Source organism: Sitodiplosis mosellana, unplaced genomic scaffold (genome assembly GCF_009176505.1).
Source record: "Sitodiplosis mosellana isolate CC-2019 unplaced genomic scaffold, AAFC_SMos_1.0 Smas_scaffold_12, whole genome shotgun sequence".
Lineage (NCBI taxonomy): Eukaryota > Metazoa > Arthropoda > Insecta > Diptera > Cecidomyiidae > Sitodiplosis > Sitodiplosis mosellana.
The window spans coordinates 631,339-651,136 of record NW_022595254.1 but is presented as its reverse complement, the minus strand read 5'-3'; the positions used below and the strand labels follow the sequence as shown (position 1 = coordinate 651,136).

Below are 19,798 nucleotides of genomic sequence, written 5' to 3'. Positions count from 1 at the left end.
TTGAATGAGAAAAAGAAAACCCATTTCGAGAACACAGAAACGTTTCAATAAATGTAATGAAGAACGGCATGCAATTTGAATCCTTGTATACATTTGCAAAGAATCGAGAAATGATGTATGCAACAATTTCATATTTGTGATAACTTATGCATTTGATTGCTATAATTAAATTCATTTGCTCTACCATATAATGTACGAGAAATTGTGATTGAATTTTGTCCGAGCACGCAGATGATGTCGTTAGAAATGCTATTTGCACAATCTCATGCAACATCCACATATAAATAGAATTCGGTCACTTTGCTTAGAATGTATAAATTATGTGAATGAAAGTGCCAAAAATTTGAGCTGTCACTTACTGTAAATGTAAGCTCTCCGAAAATTGTTGAAATATGTAACAATGAAAAGTACTTGATTACTAGACAAATGAACATGTATTTGTGTAAGCTTCCATTTAGAAGTCGTCATAAGTTCATTTTATACTGCTGCCCCAAATGTTCATTCAATATTTAATATGTATGATATCCGAAGAATTTGCCATACAATTTTAGCCGGATGGAATTGATGTTGCTGACATGGTGACAAGTTACACAATTCGACATACATCGACTGTACGATTTCAATCAAAATGACAAATTCGAAGAACAGTATATTCTTGAAATATTTCTAATATATTTACCACTTGAATAGGGAGAGAGACCGATTGGGGGATAAAACCGATTTCATAAGGTTTTCAAACGAATGCCGATGAATATTAAATGAACAGTGGTCAGCGTTAGCTCAAACGAGGAAAGAAAGAGAAATACAATGTTTTGAACACGTGAAAGACCATGATGAGGATAGCTGTCATTAAAGAAACAAAGGAACGAAATGAGATACAGTTATATATATATGTAGATATTTTAAAATGGAAAAACGAATGTAATATTTAGTGTCGACGCAGCAGAAATGATGCAAATCGGAGGACAGACGAGCAACACAAACCGCAAGAAGAAGTAGTAGAGTGTGAATTGGAACGATTCTGTGTCAGCCTTTTGGATATATTGGATACATATGATAAAGGCTTGATGTTTGCATTTCAGCAATGATGTATGCCATCTTCGAAGCGAAATTAATGCCACTGAGACTACAAGAGGAGGGATTACTTTTGCGTTTGTGTGTTGTGATACACTTGCTTATTCTTTCTCTTTTTCTCTACACTGTCAAAACTTTTCAACATTTTTGTGTTAGTATTTCTGGTAATATACGGAATTCACGGTAATCCGTGAATTTCATACTATATTACCGGATCTCCGTCAAAATTGAACTGTCAACGCAGACGTGCTGTGTGTGTATGTATTCTAACGGAGATCCGGAGATATTACCAGAAATACCAACACAAAAATGTTGAAAATCCTGACAGTGTACTGTATTTGATTTCATAGAAAGTTAAGCTCAACATAGCGCAGCTCAGCTCAACAGCGTTTCCAAAATAAAACAAATTAATGATATTGCCATTCGGTTGGTGTTTTTGTGTAACAAAATATGAGCATATGAATCGATTCGACCCAGTTTCACTTTATCTCTCTTTCTCTGATGACAAATGATGAAAATATTAGAATAATATAGTCACCGGAGGGACATTCCACAAAATGAACAATTCATGAGATAACGAAAAATAGTTGTTATTATACACACACTCTTTTGCGATGATTTGTTTCGTAGTGTTTGCATCTTTGAAAGTTAGCATATGCTTGGAATGGATAAACAATGGACTTTTCTCTCTACAGAGACACAATGCTCGCCATGTTCATCATTTCTCATATGGGATAGCGAAAGACCGTGCGGATCAACTTCAATTTAAAATGCCACAAGTATTATAAACATGAAGGAACACTACAAAAACTGGAATATACATATATTTATATACTTTCTATTGAGATGCAAATAGTCGACATTGTTTCGAAAGTTCCCGAGTAAATAGTGTGCGGTGAAGTGATTTCGTGTTGGGTAAAATTAAAATTGTTGCATCCGTCTGATCGACAATTTTAAGCTTCTTCATCAAAACTTTTTGATAAAACTGCTCAACAATTAATATCGAATTAAAGTCTGTGCACAGAGAGCCCGTTGCTGCGCACAATGGCGGGGCAGAAGAGTTTTTCGGAGAGATTTCGGGCCATAAACCGACTAACCTTTTTCCAAAAGATCCTAAAACTTTTAACCAAATGGTTATTTAATTGAGGAAGCATTTTCCTAATGGCATCTTGAAGATATACGAAAGCTACGAATTCAGAGCACCCAGGTTTTTTTTTTGTCAAGTGGCAATAATAGCAGGCAAACGAAAGTGATTGTTGCGACATTTTGAAATGGCAGTGAAAACATAAAACGATGAAGATGACGACGACGACAAGTGATAAATCGGCAGTTCATTCACGAAAATGACGACTCTGACACTCGATTCTTTCACATCCATCCGACTGGCTTATATATAATAAATAAAAAAAGAAGCAACACAGTCATAGTCATAATGAAATGCATTCCATTTTCTATACGTGCACGTAATTATGGGAATATATATTCCACCATTTGTGTTGTGTGTTTCGTCGACGATATATGGTTTGCTACGTTGAATTTATACTATATATATCGTATATATCTTAGGCATTGTCTCCGATTCAAGGTACTTAAATTTATTTCGCATTGAACAAAGACCGAAACTTTTCTGCTATAAAACATTTGAATGGCGCACACATTAGGTTTGACGATCGAAAATACGATTTCATTTCCGTGCATTTATCATGTTGAGTGTTGTGTTGTTTCACTCACGCTCTCTAGCGCGCGCGCACGCCCACTCACCCATTTACAAAACGCACCACATTTTACCACGTCAAGATAAATATTCATCAGTATGAAAACTTCTGTTATTATTATTGAACATATCCCATTGTTTCGCATGTTTGCAGCAACTAAAGCTCCCTGGTACATGCAATAAAAATCGCACTGTTCACCTGTTTTCGCTTTCGCTGTTTTTTTGTAGGTTCAAACGCTTGGAATTGTCTCTGCTTTATTGCCACGTGAGCGCACACCAAACAACACACAATATTATTAAGTCAGATTCGTTTGCTTATCGCATTCTCAATATCCGATATGTGTATGTTACCGAGGTGGCAGCATGATAGCATACAAGCCGTATGTACTTACAAACCGTAATATGTAATAATAAAAATATAATATATTATTTATCACCCAGGCAAAAGCGCATAAATCAAATAAAGTACCTGCTCACATGCTACTCAACCGTTTTGTGAGTGTTTATGTGTGTGCGAAGAATGTGTCTAAGAGAGTGCTTCCGTCTTCGAAGAGTGCTCCACCGATTTCGGTGCTGTGCAGGGCACAACGCACAACGAGAACCAAGCGAAAGATAGAGAGATATTGTCGTTCATTTTGTACAACACCAAAACAATCCAATGACATCGCAATCGCAAATTGCTTGGGACGAATTGAGTTAGTTTAGTTTAGTAACTTATTTCCTATATTGTTGCAAATTTCACTCGCTTACCGTTGCTTTTATTCGTTCTTTCTTCTCAACACGGTTGTTGCTGGGCCAAAGTTCCAACCAATAAACTTTGTTTCGATTTTATGATGTGCGCGGTACATATGCTTACCTCATTGCAAATGATCCAACTGAAAATAGAATGCATTCGAATCGAATAAATAAAACCACTTTAGCCATCACCTGTCTGGCCTATTTCGAATTGGACTCTGATGTGAGCTTTTGTTTGGCTCATTGCCCATATCCACACACCGCACACACACACATCCAGTTACACATCATTAATTCATTGTGTTTTGACATTAGGAAAAAACAACAGCAACAACCCAAGCTCCGAGAGAAGTCTTAAGCTCCTAACTTTTACAATTCGATTTGCAGGCAACCGAAGATTATGTAGTTTGCATATTTTATGGTTTTCACAAGCCGGTCATCTATTTCAAACGACAACTGAAACCCCAATTTGAACAGACACTCGGAGAGTGTTTGTGCAAACACGTTCACGTTCACGTTGACTCGACTCACCGAACAAATTCGTACAGCTGATTTATTTGCCGAATCTGCCCCAGATCTAGATTGGGGATTCAAGCTGAAAAATCGATTTTCACACATTGGAACACACTCACACTACGATTTGTCTACTAGGCACGTCCATTTTAATTACCTTGTGGTTTCAGCAAATTCACCACTTTCAATGCAAGGTTCATACCGTACAACTACTTACCACAATGCGAATTATTAATCATTATTCCGAGTCGACACAGGAACTCTTACATTCAGCTGGAATTTTTTTCGACAAATTTCAAACGAACGACCGTTTTTACTTTGAACATTTTTTTTCTTTATTTATACATTAGATATCATAGATACATCATTTAATTAGCCCAATCTCTAATCAAACAGTATATTTTCTTTGTTGTTGTTGTTCCATCAATTGTAATTTGTCTATTTCTCTTTAATTCTTTGCTCTTTTGACAGAATGAAATTTATATAGCTAAATTAGTTTAAATATTTCCATAGATTTTTGTATGTGTATAAAAAGAAATCCATTTTTCCAATTTTAAAATGCAAATACCCATCATGGGTCGGATTTGACAACTAAAATCTCATTACAATTAGTTTATAGTACAATTAGTTGGAATGGACCGTGAGCAAAATTTTGATTTGTTCCGTGAAAACACGGTTTGACTTTTGGATTCTTCTTTTTTTTTGGACTAAAAGTGGGATACAATAGAATTGGTGATGATTTTCTTCGACGAATAACAAGATAAATTGGTACTGTGATAAAATTGGAAGTGATGAATATTGGATTCATAGCAAATCTTGGAAGAATTCAACCTAAATTTAGAGTTTTAAGTTGTGTTACCCTTGAAGAGCTTTAATGTCATTACATTTCCAACGAAAAAAAAAATCCGATCATAATTTTACTCACGGCACATCGCACATAATAGTCATATATAATTTGTCTGTATTTACACTAGGCTTTCGATCAATATAATTTCCTTTCGATCCCATCGTTTATCAGTTGTTGCTGTTTTCTGTTTTGTGACGACATTTGAATAATTCAACTAGTTGTTCCATGCATAACCATTTTCAATTTTTCACCATTGTCCCTATTAAAATTGTTTTGGATTATTATTAGCTGAAGGATGTTGTTTAGTTTTTAATGACAGTCTATGTAAATATGGTTAATTATATGTTTTGTGTTTGTTATTTTTGATAAACCCTTTTATCTATTATTAGTAATTACTTTGCTTTACTAGCGGTAAATGTTGTTGTTGTTGTGGGCTGTTGGAATTTATAAATATGGTACATACACACATTCGGTTATGGAATTAATAAAATGTTTTCAATAGAGTTGTTGTAATTACTGCTGATAATAATGGATCAACGATTTTCAATAAACACGCCTAAACATTACCTAGACACATTCAGCCGTATTGCGGAGCCATTTTATTCAATTAGCTCGCTTAAAATTGTTCATATTTCAAATAGTTATTGGTTTTTGCACGGGAGATTTTTCCTGTTGATTATTATTTGTCAGTTGATTTCGATTCACGTGCATTGAAATACATTCCCATGAAATCACACCTATCATTTGTGATGTGTGAAATATCGACACAAAACATCCAGAAGCCGCCCCTTTTATCTGTTGTTGAAATTTTATTTACTTATTCAAGTTAATTTAGAGCTATTTGTTCTAAACTAACACATTATTACCTAGAATTATTTGCTAAAATATCCATTAAATATATTTCCTCTTAATTTGGTACACTTCCATAAAATATAAAACAAATTTCACATCCAAGTTAATAATAATTTTCTTTACATTTGGTTAATGTTTTTTTTTGTAATTTAGTTTTTGTTGTTGTTGTTATGTGTTTTGAAATGAAATGATTTCGGAGAGATTCTAGTTGGTAACTGCATATAGTTCAAATGTGTGATCTTTTTCCGAGAGCCCGTTTTAAATTGTTAATGAAAATGTTACAGCACAATAACGTGCTTCTAAAAAAAAGACGTGTTTGCTTCTAAAAACGACATTGTTTATTGTAATCGCCTTCCGGGCGAAATTGTTTGCTATAATTTTATGTCCCATTAGATTTTAACTATATAGCCCGAACGGGCATAAAAAAAACAACGTCTGGTCGAAGCTTTGGTTTGGTCGATTGCACCACATGAATTATACAAAAACATTTTTACCTCATTCTCTCATTAAATATGAACAACCATTTCATGCGTTGGAATTTCGATATATTTTTATTTTTGAACATGGGATTTTTGGTTTTCATTCTTTTTTCCTGGTCATGTTCAATCCCATTCATGGATTTCATTAATTATTTCACTGAAATCACTTTGATATAATAATAATTAGTAAGCAATTAGCCAGCAGCTTGCAACTAATTACAATGAATTGTAAATCATGAATACGTTTGGAATGTCATACATTTATTGCCCTCAAGTTATTACCGGTCTCCATTTCCGCACAGATATTCGTTTTTATTTTCTTCATTGGCTTTGACTTTTTCCATATAATTCGAGCGAGCGGCAGGCAGAAGGTAGTACAGAAATAGTAACAGGAAATATATATATTGATTTTCTGTTGAGAGCTGCCTTTTTTCCCATCCATTGTTTTACATTGAATTATTTCCGAACTCAATGTAACAAAAATGCAATCAAACGCCATTAACGGCGAAAAGCAATTCAGGATTAATTTAATTTCTGTTCAGATCACGGCAAATATAGAAGAGAAAAAGAGATAAAAAGGCCACCGAAAAAAATAGTATATTCATTTGTTTTGTTGCCCCAAATATGTATATTTTTCAATCAATCCATGTAAAATGACAGCCGCCTCTAATGAATGAATACCCATTTTTTACTTAAAAATTATTATTCATTCAATTCATTGTTTGAAGAAGAAAAAATCCGGTAAAACTTTTACATTTCAATACGGAATGAGCTGAGCATTTACATTTAAAAGGTAATATGGACAATAAATTTTGTTTCAACAGTTACAAAATTGGACAATTGGCCGAAGCATCATAGAAAATTATCTGGTTGTTGATTGTAGCCGGTCGACAGGAAGCTGAATGACGGTGATGTTCGGACAACTGATTGTCGTGGCTTACAATTTATGCCGCTATCATTATCTATAACTTTGGTGACTTTGGGATGCATTTGCTGCAGCGTTGACGTTTTCGATGGATTTGTTTTGTTGGTTGAATAGTGTTTGCTGACGCCAGCGCTGCTGCTACTGCTGCTGCTGTAGTTGGTGTTCAGGATGGTCGATGCCGGTGTTAATTCATAAATATTTGTGGTACGATGCGTTGGATTGGCAGCTGTTAATTTATTCGTTGCCAACATCATGGAATGTGTTGATATCGTGGGCGATGGTGAATTTAATTTTGCATATGATTTGCTCGTTTTTGCTATGACATTATCGTTATGATAAATTCTTAGGTCGGGCTCTTCGATGGGCGTATGACGCACAAATAATTGTTGCATATCCGTTACATCGTCATCGTCGTCGTCCAAATTCTCACTCAGTCTATCGTCGGTAAAGGCGAAAGCAAAGCGATTGCTTCCGCTACTGTTGCTGTTGTTGTTGCTGTTATTGCCATTGTGTGTGGTTTGAATTCGATGGTCCAAGATTGCTGTCGATGTACTGCTGCCGGTGCTACTGCTGCTACTGTTCTTTAAACTACTTTGTGAAACTAATGATTGATGTTGGCCGTACGCGAGAAGATCGGGTGGAAGACGTGAGTCTGTATGCCGTTGCATCGTCTGTTGATGATGCAGTGATTGTTCGTTGGACGATGCAAACATTTGACGACTCGGTGATCCAATGACACCACCGCTTGACGACGTTGACACGATTTGATGCAATCGAACATCTGAAATAGAAGGGAGACAGAGAGAGAGAGGGGGGGTAGAGACAAAATACACACATGATTAAAACCAATTTGAAATTCACTCTCGTAGTTTTCGTATTTTGTAAAAGTGAAGATATTAGTTTTTGCCCGTACGGTGTACAGTGTGCGTTCATTTGTTCGTGGTGCTCGTTTTACGAGAACTAGTTGAAAATTTCAATCAACGCCACGAATCTGCATGAGATTGTGTGGTTTGCATATTTAATTTCTGGCGCGCTGCATAATTCGATTAAAATTTAATTTTCACACACAGCGAAAATATACACACAGATAAACGAGCCGGAGATGTTGTTGCTGCTGCTGCTTCAACTGCTTTTTTTCTGCCACAATCTGGTTTTTCCAAAACAGTTTCTGATTACTTTACGATGTAACCTGTTATGCACATATTTTGAATTCAATGCAATTTCCATTGAAGGCTTTGGGGCTGATGCGCTTGGGAAATTAATTCGAAAATCGGTTTTTCAGTTAAGTTACAGCTCTTGCTCTAGTTTAAATATTGATCGATTTTACGATTTAATCCCACTTCTTGCGCAAAGAAAGATCAGTGGTGAATTTGCGACCTCTGATTGGAATACACGAATAGACTTTCGATTGGAAAAAGGTTTTCAATTATGTCGAAGATGGTTGTTGGTATTGTAATCATCAGAAATTTGATGTTTCACATCAATTAAGGGCTTCGTTAATAATTGAAACCGATTAAATTTCACGGCTAAAAACTAATTACAAAGAGGGCGTTATCTTTAAACTCGCTCGGTTTGCTTAATCGCATCGAATCAATTAGCTGCATGCTCTCAAAATTACGTAAAACATGTTTATATAGCATATAGCATATGCATGTATGTGCAAATATACGTTGCTCCAATTAGTCAGCGCAATAACAATGAACGTGTTTTTCTTTTGTTATTTCATTTTAATGCACTTTTCATTGCATATGTGCCAATTTTCGGTGGTTTTTAGTAAATAAAACTAATTTTTAATCTGCATCGATAGCATCGAATGGTTTTTTCTGACTTCACGCTGCAAATTGCATAGACTAGTTGCTATGTATGAACTGCAAATGGAATGAAAACATTCGGTAGCTGCCAGCAATGCTATATAAATTCGATGGTATCAAAAAAGCTATTATTGGATTTCGTAAATGGAGCGTCAGTTTACGTAGCAACAATGAAAACCGATATACTCACACAAAACCAACAATAGTTAGAAAAAGAAAAGCAAAACCGAAATCCATAAAATGCCCCAAAGCCATTTCAAAAGCTCAGTGCACAATAGAAAATGGATAGTGACCACGATACCAGTGAAAACAAAGAGCAAACGTGGCAAAATATGATTTCTGTAAATGGATATCAACTCACCTGACGTATCCGATTTTTTATCGCTTAGATTGATGTGCGATTTGTTGGCGTCGTGTGTATCAGCTCGAATTGTATCCGATCTAGTATCCAATTTGATGTTTGTACGATTGAATTCGATCGATGCAAATTTCTCCATATCCGAGTCGTTGGTAATTTTAATGCCACCGTTTTTATTCGCTATCACATCGGCATCGGTGTCATCGTCGATGCCGTTAACAACCATTGTATTGCCCACAACACAGCTTCCGTTTCCAATCATGGTGGCATTATTAAATGAATTCAATTTAATCGCCTGGAAATGCTTTTTTCCATTAGTGCCATTGAGTGTGCCATCAGCTCCGAGGCTGATGCCATTCATGCCATCGTCCAAATCATGTTTAATGAGATTTTTGAATTTGCGACAATAGCAACAGGTAACAATCATAATAACCAGAGAGACTATTAACAGACCCACGGCCATTAAACACAACACAAAAAGCATTTGATTCGTTATAAATAGCATCCCGTTACCATCACGCCCTACCAACAATTGTATATCGATTTCAGCTTTGCCGCCAACATTTTGTGCTGTACACGTGTACATGCCTTCGTCAGTTCGACGCGCGCTCAAAATTGTCAATTCGGATGTGATAATTTCACTTGAGTCATGGGCACTCGCTGATTCCGATAGGTTTTTAATGAAAATTCGCTTTGGATAATTGCTCAGCGCATGTTTATTATGAGTCCAGGTAATTACAGTGTTTGGCGACGCATGAATGCGGCACGTTATGGTCGCATTCTCACTATACGAACTAATTGTTGCTTCGCCAATTAATGGGAATAGAATTTTAGGCCGACATGCAAACGCCTCAAGTGGTACATCCGTCCACAGTGTACCACGTAAATTCTCCGGATAAAAGCAGTCCGTTGGTGGCGTATACAAATTTTGTTCGAACGTAAAATCCCGAAATGGACGCAATTCACACGTGCAATTCCATGGATTCTGTTTCAATGACAGACCCGTCAATTTTTCCAAATGCTGAAAGCATTCGCGTCGCAGAACGGTCAATTGATTGCCATCCAAATAGATTTGCGTCAGTACGGGTAAATTGGTGAATGCTCGCGTTTCAATGTGCATCAATTGATTCTCTTTCAATTCGATTTTATGGAGAAATTTCAAATTACGAAACAGACCGTCCTCCAGTCGCTTCAGTTTATTGTTGTTGAGCATAAGGGCTCGCAGTTTAACTAAATTATTGAATACACTACGCGGTAGCACTTCCAACAGATTATACGATAGATCCAATTCAATTAGGATCTCCAAACCTTTCAAACTGTCACGATTAATTTGCTTTAATGTGGCATTTCGTACGAATAGTTTGTGTAAATTTCGTAGATTGGCTGCGGCAAATTCGGACGACGCAATTTCCGGTAAAAAGTTATTGGACAAATCGAGCACCTGTAGTTCAACGCTCAAACCGATCGGCACTCGGGTGATTGCCGTATTCTTGCAGTCGGCCGTCTTTTTACCGGAATTCCATTTGCATTTGCATACACTACACTCCGTCAGCCAGTCGGACTGTTGAGCAAATGGTATCGCCATCACAAACACACCAAATACACTGAAAACCCGTAGAAATTTATTCATTTTTGGTAACATTTGCGTGCTCGCTTTCAATTGTCTCAAAAGTCAATTTCAAGTTCTTAAAAGTCTTTTGTTTGTTTGTTAGTTTGTCACTTTAATACATTGTTTTTCTTTGTCGACTCTTTGTTATCAAACACTTGAACTTTCCGTTCATTTTTGTTGTTTCGAGAGTTCAACCGGTCGGTTTCAATGGTAATATCATTTTGCGGTGTGTTCGTCGTTGCAATTTTGGGTCCTTGTCGATGAAATCAATTAGAAACGGGAACAGCCAAGCAGTAATTCTCTTTGCCGTTTGTATTGCCTGAAACGAAACAATGGAACGAGTTAGAAAATTTCAATGTTAATACCAAAAATGAAAGCGGAAATGGTAAATTTTAGGGTAAATTATAATTACAATTCGAATTCGATTGAGTGAGTTTTCCATTCAATCGAAACAAACAAAAATATAATTAAGCTCTTTGGAATTTTCTTCAACGAATTCCCAGAACTAATTTTCCACTAATACACTTAAAGTCCAAGAAATGTCAATGTCAACCGTTATTATTTTAAAAGCATCATAAACATAAACTACCGGAAATAAATGAACAAAACAAATTCTATGACTTCTTTTTTTAAAAATTGGAACAATATTATTGGCCCAAGACAATATTCATAAACGGTGAAATGATGTTATATCTGTACACGGAGTTCAAATAATCGATAATCTGAGTAAATATGTTAGAGTACACAATGGGTTTGTGACCGAAACTACCATGTAGTGTTTTAAATTAAATGGATTTATCTTGGATGTCATGATTTAACCTGTCAATTGATTTCAGCCATACACAAATTTGAAGTCTACCCGGGTGAACGCGATAGGCGTTGATGAAAGCCTACAGTCGTTCGATGAGGCTTCCATAATTTGTATGTACATTTTAAAGAGACATATTTAAATGCTAAGCGTTCATTGCTATGAATGCACGAAAGAAGTGAGAATAGCAATGAAAGCCTAGGCGTTCGGTATTTAAAATGTACATAAAAATTATGGAAGCCTCATCGGACGACTTTTGGCTTTCATCAACGCCTATCGCGTTCATCCGGGTAAGCATTCATGCTTCGACCTTTTCCTTAACCTACCAAACGCGTATGACAAAGGTAACTTTTAATTAAAAGCCTAAACTGCCTAGTTTGGGGTAATTAAATTGAAACATTGACCAACACATTTGTCATTGAATACACAACGAAGACTTGAAAACTATTTAAACGTGACAATTGATGAGAATTAACACTTTGTCCAGTCATCGTTTTAGCTTGAAATATTCAAAGTACTATCTCCGAAAAGCCATTATCGAATGTTCGTTTCTTTGAAATTGTATTGAAACCATTCAGAATCGTCGAAATCGAAATCCATTCTACCGATCATGTATCTTAATCGAATGTTATTAGATTCAGCCATTCCGTTATCTGATTGCATATATTCTTTTTGCATCAATGTGACTGGCTGGTCCATTAACAGTGTGATAAAAGAGCGCGTACGGCTCAACGTGATACAAATTGTTGGCAATGAATTATAATGTTGGTTTCAATTTACTCGTACGAAAATTATGGGGATGTCACTGAGAGGGGTCGCATTTACAACTCAATTGTCGTTGTCACATTCATCGTGGCAATCGTCAAATCGTTCATGTCTTCATTTCGGAACCAAATGCAAAATTCTATATAATTAATCACAGCAAACAAATGGTATCACGTTGTGAATGATTATGTAACGAACAAAGAGCAGATTTCATTGACAGTTTGGACATGCATTTTTTTTGTTCGACATATAATTGCTTTCACTCTGTCTCTTTCAACACATCGGGGAAATGATAACAAGTTATCATCAGCAACAGACGGACAAACAAATTTGATATTTTCGTTTGAATCTTGATTGCTTGGGTCATATCAACAAGCACACACACACACATACACACCAGGGAAGAGAACTTTCTGTTGCATAATTGTGATTGAATTGGGAGAATAAAAGTACATGACGTCGAATGAACTCACGAAAAACAAACGAAAGCCCGTGGAAATGGCGGGCGGGAAAAGACGGAATCCCATTTGATGAGCCATATAAAATTCATATCGATGGGTGGTTTTACTACATAATCAAGGTACGTGTCAGTCCCAAGATAAAAACGTTATTTCGATTTTATTCGCAAAATCTTTCAAGTACTTTATCGTACATTTTTCTCGGTCGCAGCTGCAACGCTTCGACAGCACATACGATGAGGGAAGAAACGCATATAACATAAAGAGAGAGAGAAAATTTGGTATGTTGTATTCGTGTGGAATTCGAGATGTAGTCGGAATCTAAAGCGAAAGCAAAAGGAATGTGTGTCACTAGTGTGTGCAATTTGCATGGCGAAATCCCCAAAAAACACTCCATTCACTTTTTCAGCGGAATAAAATGATGATGCAAAATTGAATCGAGGATTTATTTTTCCCGTTTTTCCTTTCAAATTGCACTATTTCTCAACAGATTCTTCAACACATTTCTATGACCTACTCGCACCACGAGTTCAAAGCAATTCCACAAAGAAAATGACGAATATTTTCTCCCATAATAATAAATATTTTGACCGAAATAATTTTTCATTCTTACTATTTGCTTTTGTGCATTAAATCTGAGAATTCAACAGAACGAGAAAACTCAAAATATCAATGCAATAGCTTTTGCTCAGGTCTTCAAGAAGAAACATCTTCCAAAGAGAAAAAAAATCCAACTGGCTTCATTCAATTTGGTGTTGCTTGGGAATATCTCAATATTTTTATAGTGAACACATTCTTTTGTATGCTGCACAATCAAATATGTCGAATAAAAAACTGTTTTTATTTGCTACACGCTTTTTCCTTTTCCGAAATTCTTTCGCTTGCCTGCTGCGATCTCGAAGAATTTCTTCTTTATTCCATCGCCGAAAAACTGACGGAAGAAAAAAAATTCGAGGCAACAAGGGAGCGAAAAAGGTTTTTTTCCTCGACAGTTTTCAACTCAAATGAAACCTTTTCATGGGTCATTTTATATTCATTTTTCAAATGATGATGATTATTTGCCATTTTTGCTCTGACGAGATCCAATCGCTTTCTAAACATCTATGGTCGCTTCGCTCAATTTGTATATATCGTCGTCCAATCAATTTACCGATTCCTTTAATACGAATTGCTTGCTACATTTTCCCTTGCTCCTTTCGTCGTGTGAGCGCGTACTTTTGTGCAGGTTTCTTCTGCTTTTTTTTTCTTCTTTTTTATGGTTTAGCTCGACACCAGAAATTCATCCATTCTGAATTCATTCAAATGTTATTCGGCATACGTGAATGCTCAAAATTCTCGCTCGCTCTGTCTCTGGTTGGAACGTGTTCATGTGCGATGTTGAAACACAACTGGAAGGCGGAAACAAATGGTGAAATGCGCCAAAATAATCTCGACACGAAAATGTGAGATTGCGAATGAACATGACCTCAAAAGCCGAAGCAAAAAAAAATTCTGCATAAATAAATGGCTTGTGATGTTTTTTTTATTTTTTGAATGCGCGCGCTTTGCTCTCATTATGCATTCCGTTTGAAACGGTTCGATTAGATACTCTCTCCTTTTCCCTTTTCTATCTTTTGTTCGCTCCGGACGTGAATACAAATTAAACTTCATTCAATCACATTGAAAGGAGCGGCGAGAGAGATTTCTTTGCATAAAAGCCAAAAATTGAAGCGTACTTATTGTGAATCGCTGAATCCTTCAATGAAAAACCAATGCAAACATTTTCCATGCCAAATGAATCAAGCTTGAAAAAGTGTATTCACTAAAGAGACACAACGTGCATTCATTATTCACAAAGTCTTGAGCTGAAGTGTGATTGAAGTTTATACCCCTCTTTTTGTGTGTTTGCGCCACACAAAACCACTAATACATGTAACGAAAATTAGTTTGATTCCTAGTGAAAATGCACCACAAAAGACGAGTCAATGGAAACAGAAATCGTCTTTGAGATCAATTCACAGTTAAATTGCGTAATTCCCACTTTATTTCTCATTACAAGCACCTCATCGGACTTGTTTCCTATTATGAGTGTTCACGGTTTGGCGGGTTTTTTTGTTTGTTCCAACGCTATTTTTTCTTTCTCTTTCTATCTCTCTCTCTCTCTCTCTCTCTCTCTTTGTTTTTCCGTTCAATGTTTGCGCATCGCTTGAAGTCTATTGTATGAGCGCTTTGTGTGTTTGTGAGTATCATTCGAATGGCACTTGCGATGGATTTTCGAAATCCTCAGATGGCTCGCATTTTCAAGCACTCGAGAACCAATGCAAACAATCGCGATGTGATCCCTCGAATGAACACAATTACGAAAGAGAGGGAGAGAGGAAGAGGAAGAGAATGGGACAGAGAGAGAGAAAAGAAGACCACACAACAAACTGAACAATCGAATGATTCATTTGAGTGGCAAGTACATCGTTCGTTGATTTATTTGATAATGTGCAGATTTATTTCCTCAAACGACCACAAAGCACATGTTTGTGATGGCTTCAGCGTAATAGCAAACAAAATGCATACTAATCAGTTGGAGTAGATACTTATCAAACGACCGCAGACCAGTGCGCCGCTCACAATCAACAATGGCAACATCAACCAAAAGATACATATCAAAAATAATCCTTTTTTGCATGAGAGAACAAAATGCCGTCCTTGTGTCCTTCGTAACTTTGTTCAGCACAAAGCAATTTCGGTTGGCTGTTCAATGTTTATTCTTTTTCTTTTTACTTGGTTGACGGTTGACATGTATAGTGAAATCGAGCCGCTTTTCCATTTCAATAACATCAAAATTCGTGGCGTTTTGTCGCCATGCAAACCAAGTTAAGAGGAAATTTTAATGCACAATATGTGAGTTTAAAAAAAATGTTAATGCAAAAAGTGATAAAGACAATGGCAATAACCACGTGCTCTTACGTGCGTACTTCAATCCAGTATGGAATGAGGTAGGTTTGCTAATGACGCGACATATATGTTTGCATGCTCTCAAAACATGCTCTAATAACGATGCCGCACAAATAAAGAAAATTGCAGCGCAGAATAATAACAACGACGACGATGGAAAAGGAAAAATCAAAACACGTCAAAAAGGTTAACAACACTGGTGTGTACACAGGCTGGTTATCCTTCAAGAACAATGAGCAATAATCAGACTATACATCATGAAAACAGCGTGCATTCAGGTTTGCTGTTGCCAGTTCGCCCTACCCCCACTCACTCTTCCCTCATTTTCTCACACTCTGTCACTCAAACCTACAGCTCTTGACTTTCCCCGAACGCCATGTTGACTTGGCATCTATTACATTGTTCAAAAACGCTCTCTTTATCACTCATATTGATGTATGTACATCATTCAAAATCCGAGAAAAAATTATCATAAGCAGACAAAAAAATCTTTTATCAATTACATGGGCTTTTTCTACCTTGTTCTGATGTTTGGAGTTCGTCATTGTGATTTCAGCCAACAAGAGAGTTAGAGCTACATATTTTATTGTGAAACTGCTTTATTAGCAACGTGTATACAGAGGCTCGCGACCTACGATTTATTTTCCCAATTTTCTATCAGTATTTATTTCGCTACTGATGAACAAGCCAATAAACATAGGAAGACACAACGAATTTGATATATTACAGTGGTATAGAGTGCGGTTGCTCTTTCAATTTCGAGGAATGCTAAACAATAACTGGAAGTGAATTTGAGATGAATGAAATTGGGTGAATTTTTGTAATATTTCTTTTGACCTTGTTACGAGGTTATTAGATTCAGTATTGCACACCATCGCTATCTCGTTCGGTCTCACTTTCGGTCGTTCTCATCCGATTTTGTCTGCCAAAACTGACGAAGAAGAAAAAAACCACGGGAAAAATGATGAACAATGCGAAAAAGTTACAGCGAAATACGAAAGTGGCAGCGTGAAGCTGAGCGAATAACATATACTTATTTCGTGTAAGCCACATGATATTCGACAATGCAAAGTGATTTTTATTTTATTGCTTTAGGTTTTTGTTGTTGTTGTTGTTGTTTGGTTTCGAGTTATTTTTTTCATTTCTTCTCATATATTTATTTCATTCTGCTTCAATCGATTTGAATTATGTGGAAATGCAGAGGAGTGGCTCATTTTTCACTATAGAAACACGAATCTTTTTTCTTCCACTTTTTTTTTGCCACAAAACAACGTTTTCCACGTTCGAATCGTTTTCCAATTGAATCTAGGATATATGCACATTCGACAGAGGGAACGAAAGAGAAAGCGAGCGAAACATTCGTTGTGTGCGGGTCGTATAAACGAGACCTTAGTGCCAATCAACTTAACGCAACTTTCTCCTCGTTTTATTTTCAATTTTCTTTTGTGTGTCAATAATACGAGAATTTTTTTCCATCATATATATTCAATTTCATATCGTATTCATACAATTTTCGGACAGAATGAATCGTAGCAAAGGAGAGCGGGCGGATGAAGGAGCCATGGCAAAATGAAGAGGAAGAAGCAGAAGACGAAGAGAAGAAAAAAATCCGCTCGTATTTTACTTTTTCTTTTTTTTTTCTCGTTATTTTATTGAAAAATATAAACAGAATATTTAAATGCACGAGCACATACATCATTTTTCTTTGGTGTTTGCACACTTTGTGCATTATTTACGAGCGTCGTCGTCGCCGTCTACGTTGTCGTTTTCTTGGTTGTGTTTTTGATTTTGCATATGGAATGGTCGCATTCATAAAACATGAAGCTTTCGGCCTGGAAGTGAGGCGCGCCATTGTGCTATGGCACATACACAGCGAGTAAAGTTGGTGATTCGCAGTAGATATCGAAGTGTTTAACTGCATGTGTTTCAACCGAGACGAAGTAAACATTTCTTCTTTTTTTTCTGAATCCACAATGCTAGTAATTCGCTAAACCACAACAACGGCCAAAGTAAGATAGCAAAGAAGAAAACAAGAGCAAGTGGAGGAAAGAAAAACACAAGTACGAAGAACATGATTGCGACGCTTGAAATTCCACCCTTTTTTCTATTGCTCTTTCCATAATATGCGGAAGAAATTCATTTCCATCACAATCGCTTCAAACCGATTAACCTAAACCATCTTTTTTTTCGGCGGCACAAGTCTCTGGCAGTACATACACACACACAATCTACTCAATGCATGCAAATCCAAAACGCTTAAAAAGCGAACAGTGAAGAAAAAAAAATAAATTGAGAAATAATAACATGGAAATGGACGAATAAGAATGTGCTTGAGTCAGTGCGTTTGAAAGGCGATTGTGGTGCGTGCTGCTTTTATGAAAATTTTCAAATTGATTTATTGTTATGGGAACAATTTTTCTTTCCATCTTCCCCTTTAACGTGAATTTTTTTTCTCGTTGAACGTTGCAAGAAGAGAGATGGTTGTTGTTTTTTTCTTCTGTGGACCAATCGGATATCTAGCCCATTTCTGACTTATGATATGTGAGCCTCGATGCGCCGCTGAATTTATTGAATGACTTTCTAATGCAAATTTTGTATCGTCAATGGATGGAACGATAGAGAACATGAGCGCAAAGTGAGAATTTACATATCGAAACGTCGATGTTTATTTAGGATGCTTGAGCTTCTGACCCCAAAATAAATCATAAAATAGAGAGAGAGATGGAGAGATACGCAGTGTTTTGAGCTTTATTTTCTTTCGGTGCCCACCGCACACAATTTTACGGAAACTGGGTCCAAACCGTACCAATTACGTGGTTCATTTAACTTTACATGTGAAATGCTTGTGCTTTTGACAAAAGCACCCACATCTTCCGCCGAAATGTATGTATTATCTTAGCGACATCAATCTGCATAAAATCATATTCATAGAGCGGGATTGATGTGCAATCTCTACATTAGCCCTATCTCTGGCTAGTGTTTTCCTTTCAAGTAATACAAATGACTTATTACATAAACGGCACGATTGTGTTCCTCTTTTGCCAGCGAAAAAAAAAGGTTATAGATTCAATATAGGGGAAAAACACGCAAAAAACGATGCGAGCAGCTGTTTCCCAGGCGACGAAGCAGCTTTTGCCCATCGCTATTCGCCCAGTGTCTTAGAAGTCATTACGCGAGAACTCTTTTATCGCATTTATATTTGAATCTCTTTAATAAATCTGGATGTCTTTACTAAAGACAGTTTAGTTTTGTTACGTTTTCTTCGTTCTATCTTCGGGCAGAAGACTGTACTTCGAGCCAGTTGCGCTTGCGAGCAAAATACTTCAGACACACACTCACACACACACATATTTGTACAAATATGGGGCGAACAAAGTTTGTTGTTCTTGTTTTTCGTTGCTGCCGCAATCATTTGTTCATTTGCCATTAAAAGGTTAAAAACTTTCGAAAAGATCTCTCAACTGCTCGCTGCAAAGCGGTAGAAAAAAGTGTGTGTGCGTATAAAATATTGAGATTTGTTGGTTGTTAGTATTTCGCAGATGTTACTTCCAAAAGTTCATAATTACAATTATTACTTTCAGCTCGTCTTTTTTTATGCGCCCCGCACAAAAAGTTTTAATAGTCAAATCCTATTTCGCGATTTTACTGCTGCCACTCGCGCTCGCTTTCGTTCACCCGTTCTCCTCTATCTTGTTCTTGTTCTCGTTCTCGTTGCACATCTTCCTCTACTTCACGCGTTTGCTCTCTATGCTATCAAAAAAGTTTGTGTGTATATGAGGTAAAATGATACTGATGTCTCTCAGTGTCTGTGTTTTGGCATGACATTTTATTGACCAAAAATAATTGCATGTTTATTCTCAGTTTAGCTAACAGTAGTAAATGAACGAAAGCACGTATACCAAAAATAAATCATCAGTCATGA

At 36.6% G+C, this 19,798-nt stretch overlaps 1 protein-coding gene across 2 annotated transcripts in view; it reads right to left on the bottom strand.

Annotated features, from left to right (window-relative positions):
• Positions 1–4,346: 4,346 nt before the first annotated feature.
• The window catches only part of LOC129567620 (amphoterin-induced protein 2-like), an 84,164-nt gene continuing 68,712 nt past the window's right edge, over positions 4,347–19,798 (bottom strand). The window contains exons 2-3 of one of the 2 annotated variants that reach the window (XM_055444718.1): positions 9,312–11,236; positions 4,347–7,920 (exon numbers count right to left, since the gene is read on the bottom strand). In XM_055444718.1, the coding sequence (XP_055300693.1) occupies positions 7,067–7,920; positions 9,312–10,950 (2,493 nt within the window). In that variant the 5' untranslated portion in view covers positions 10,951–11,236 and the 3' untranslated portion in view covers positions 4,347–7,066. The remainder of the gene's footprint in view (positions 7,921–9,311; positions 11,237–19,798) is intronic. The other variant, XM_055444719.1, reaches the window with a different exon arrangement.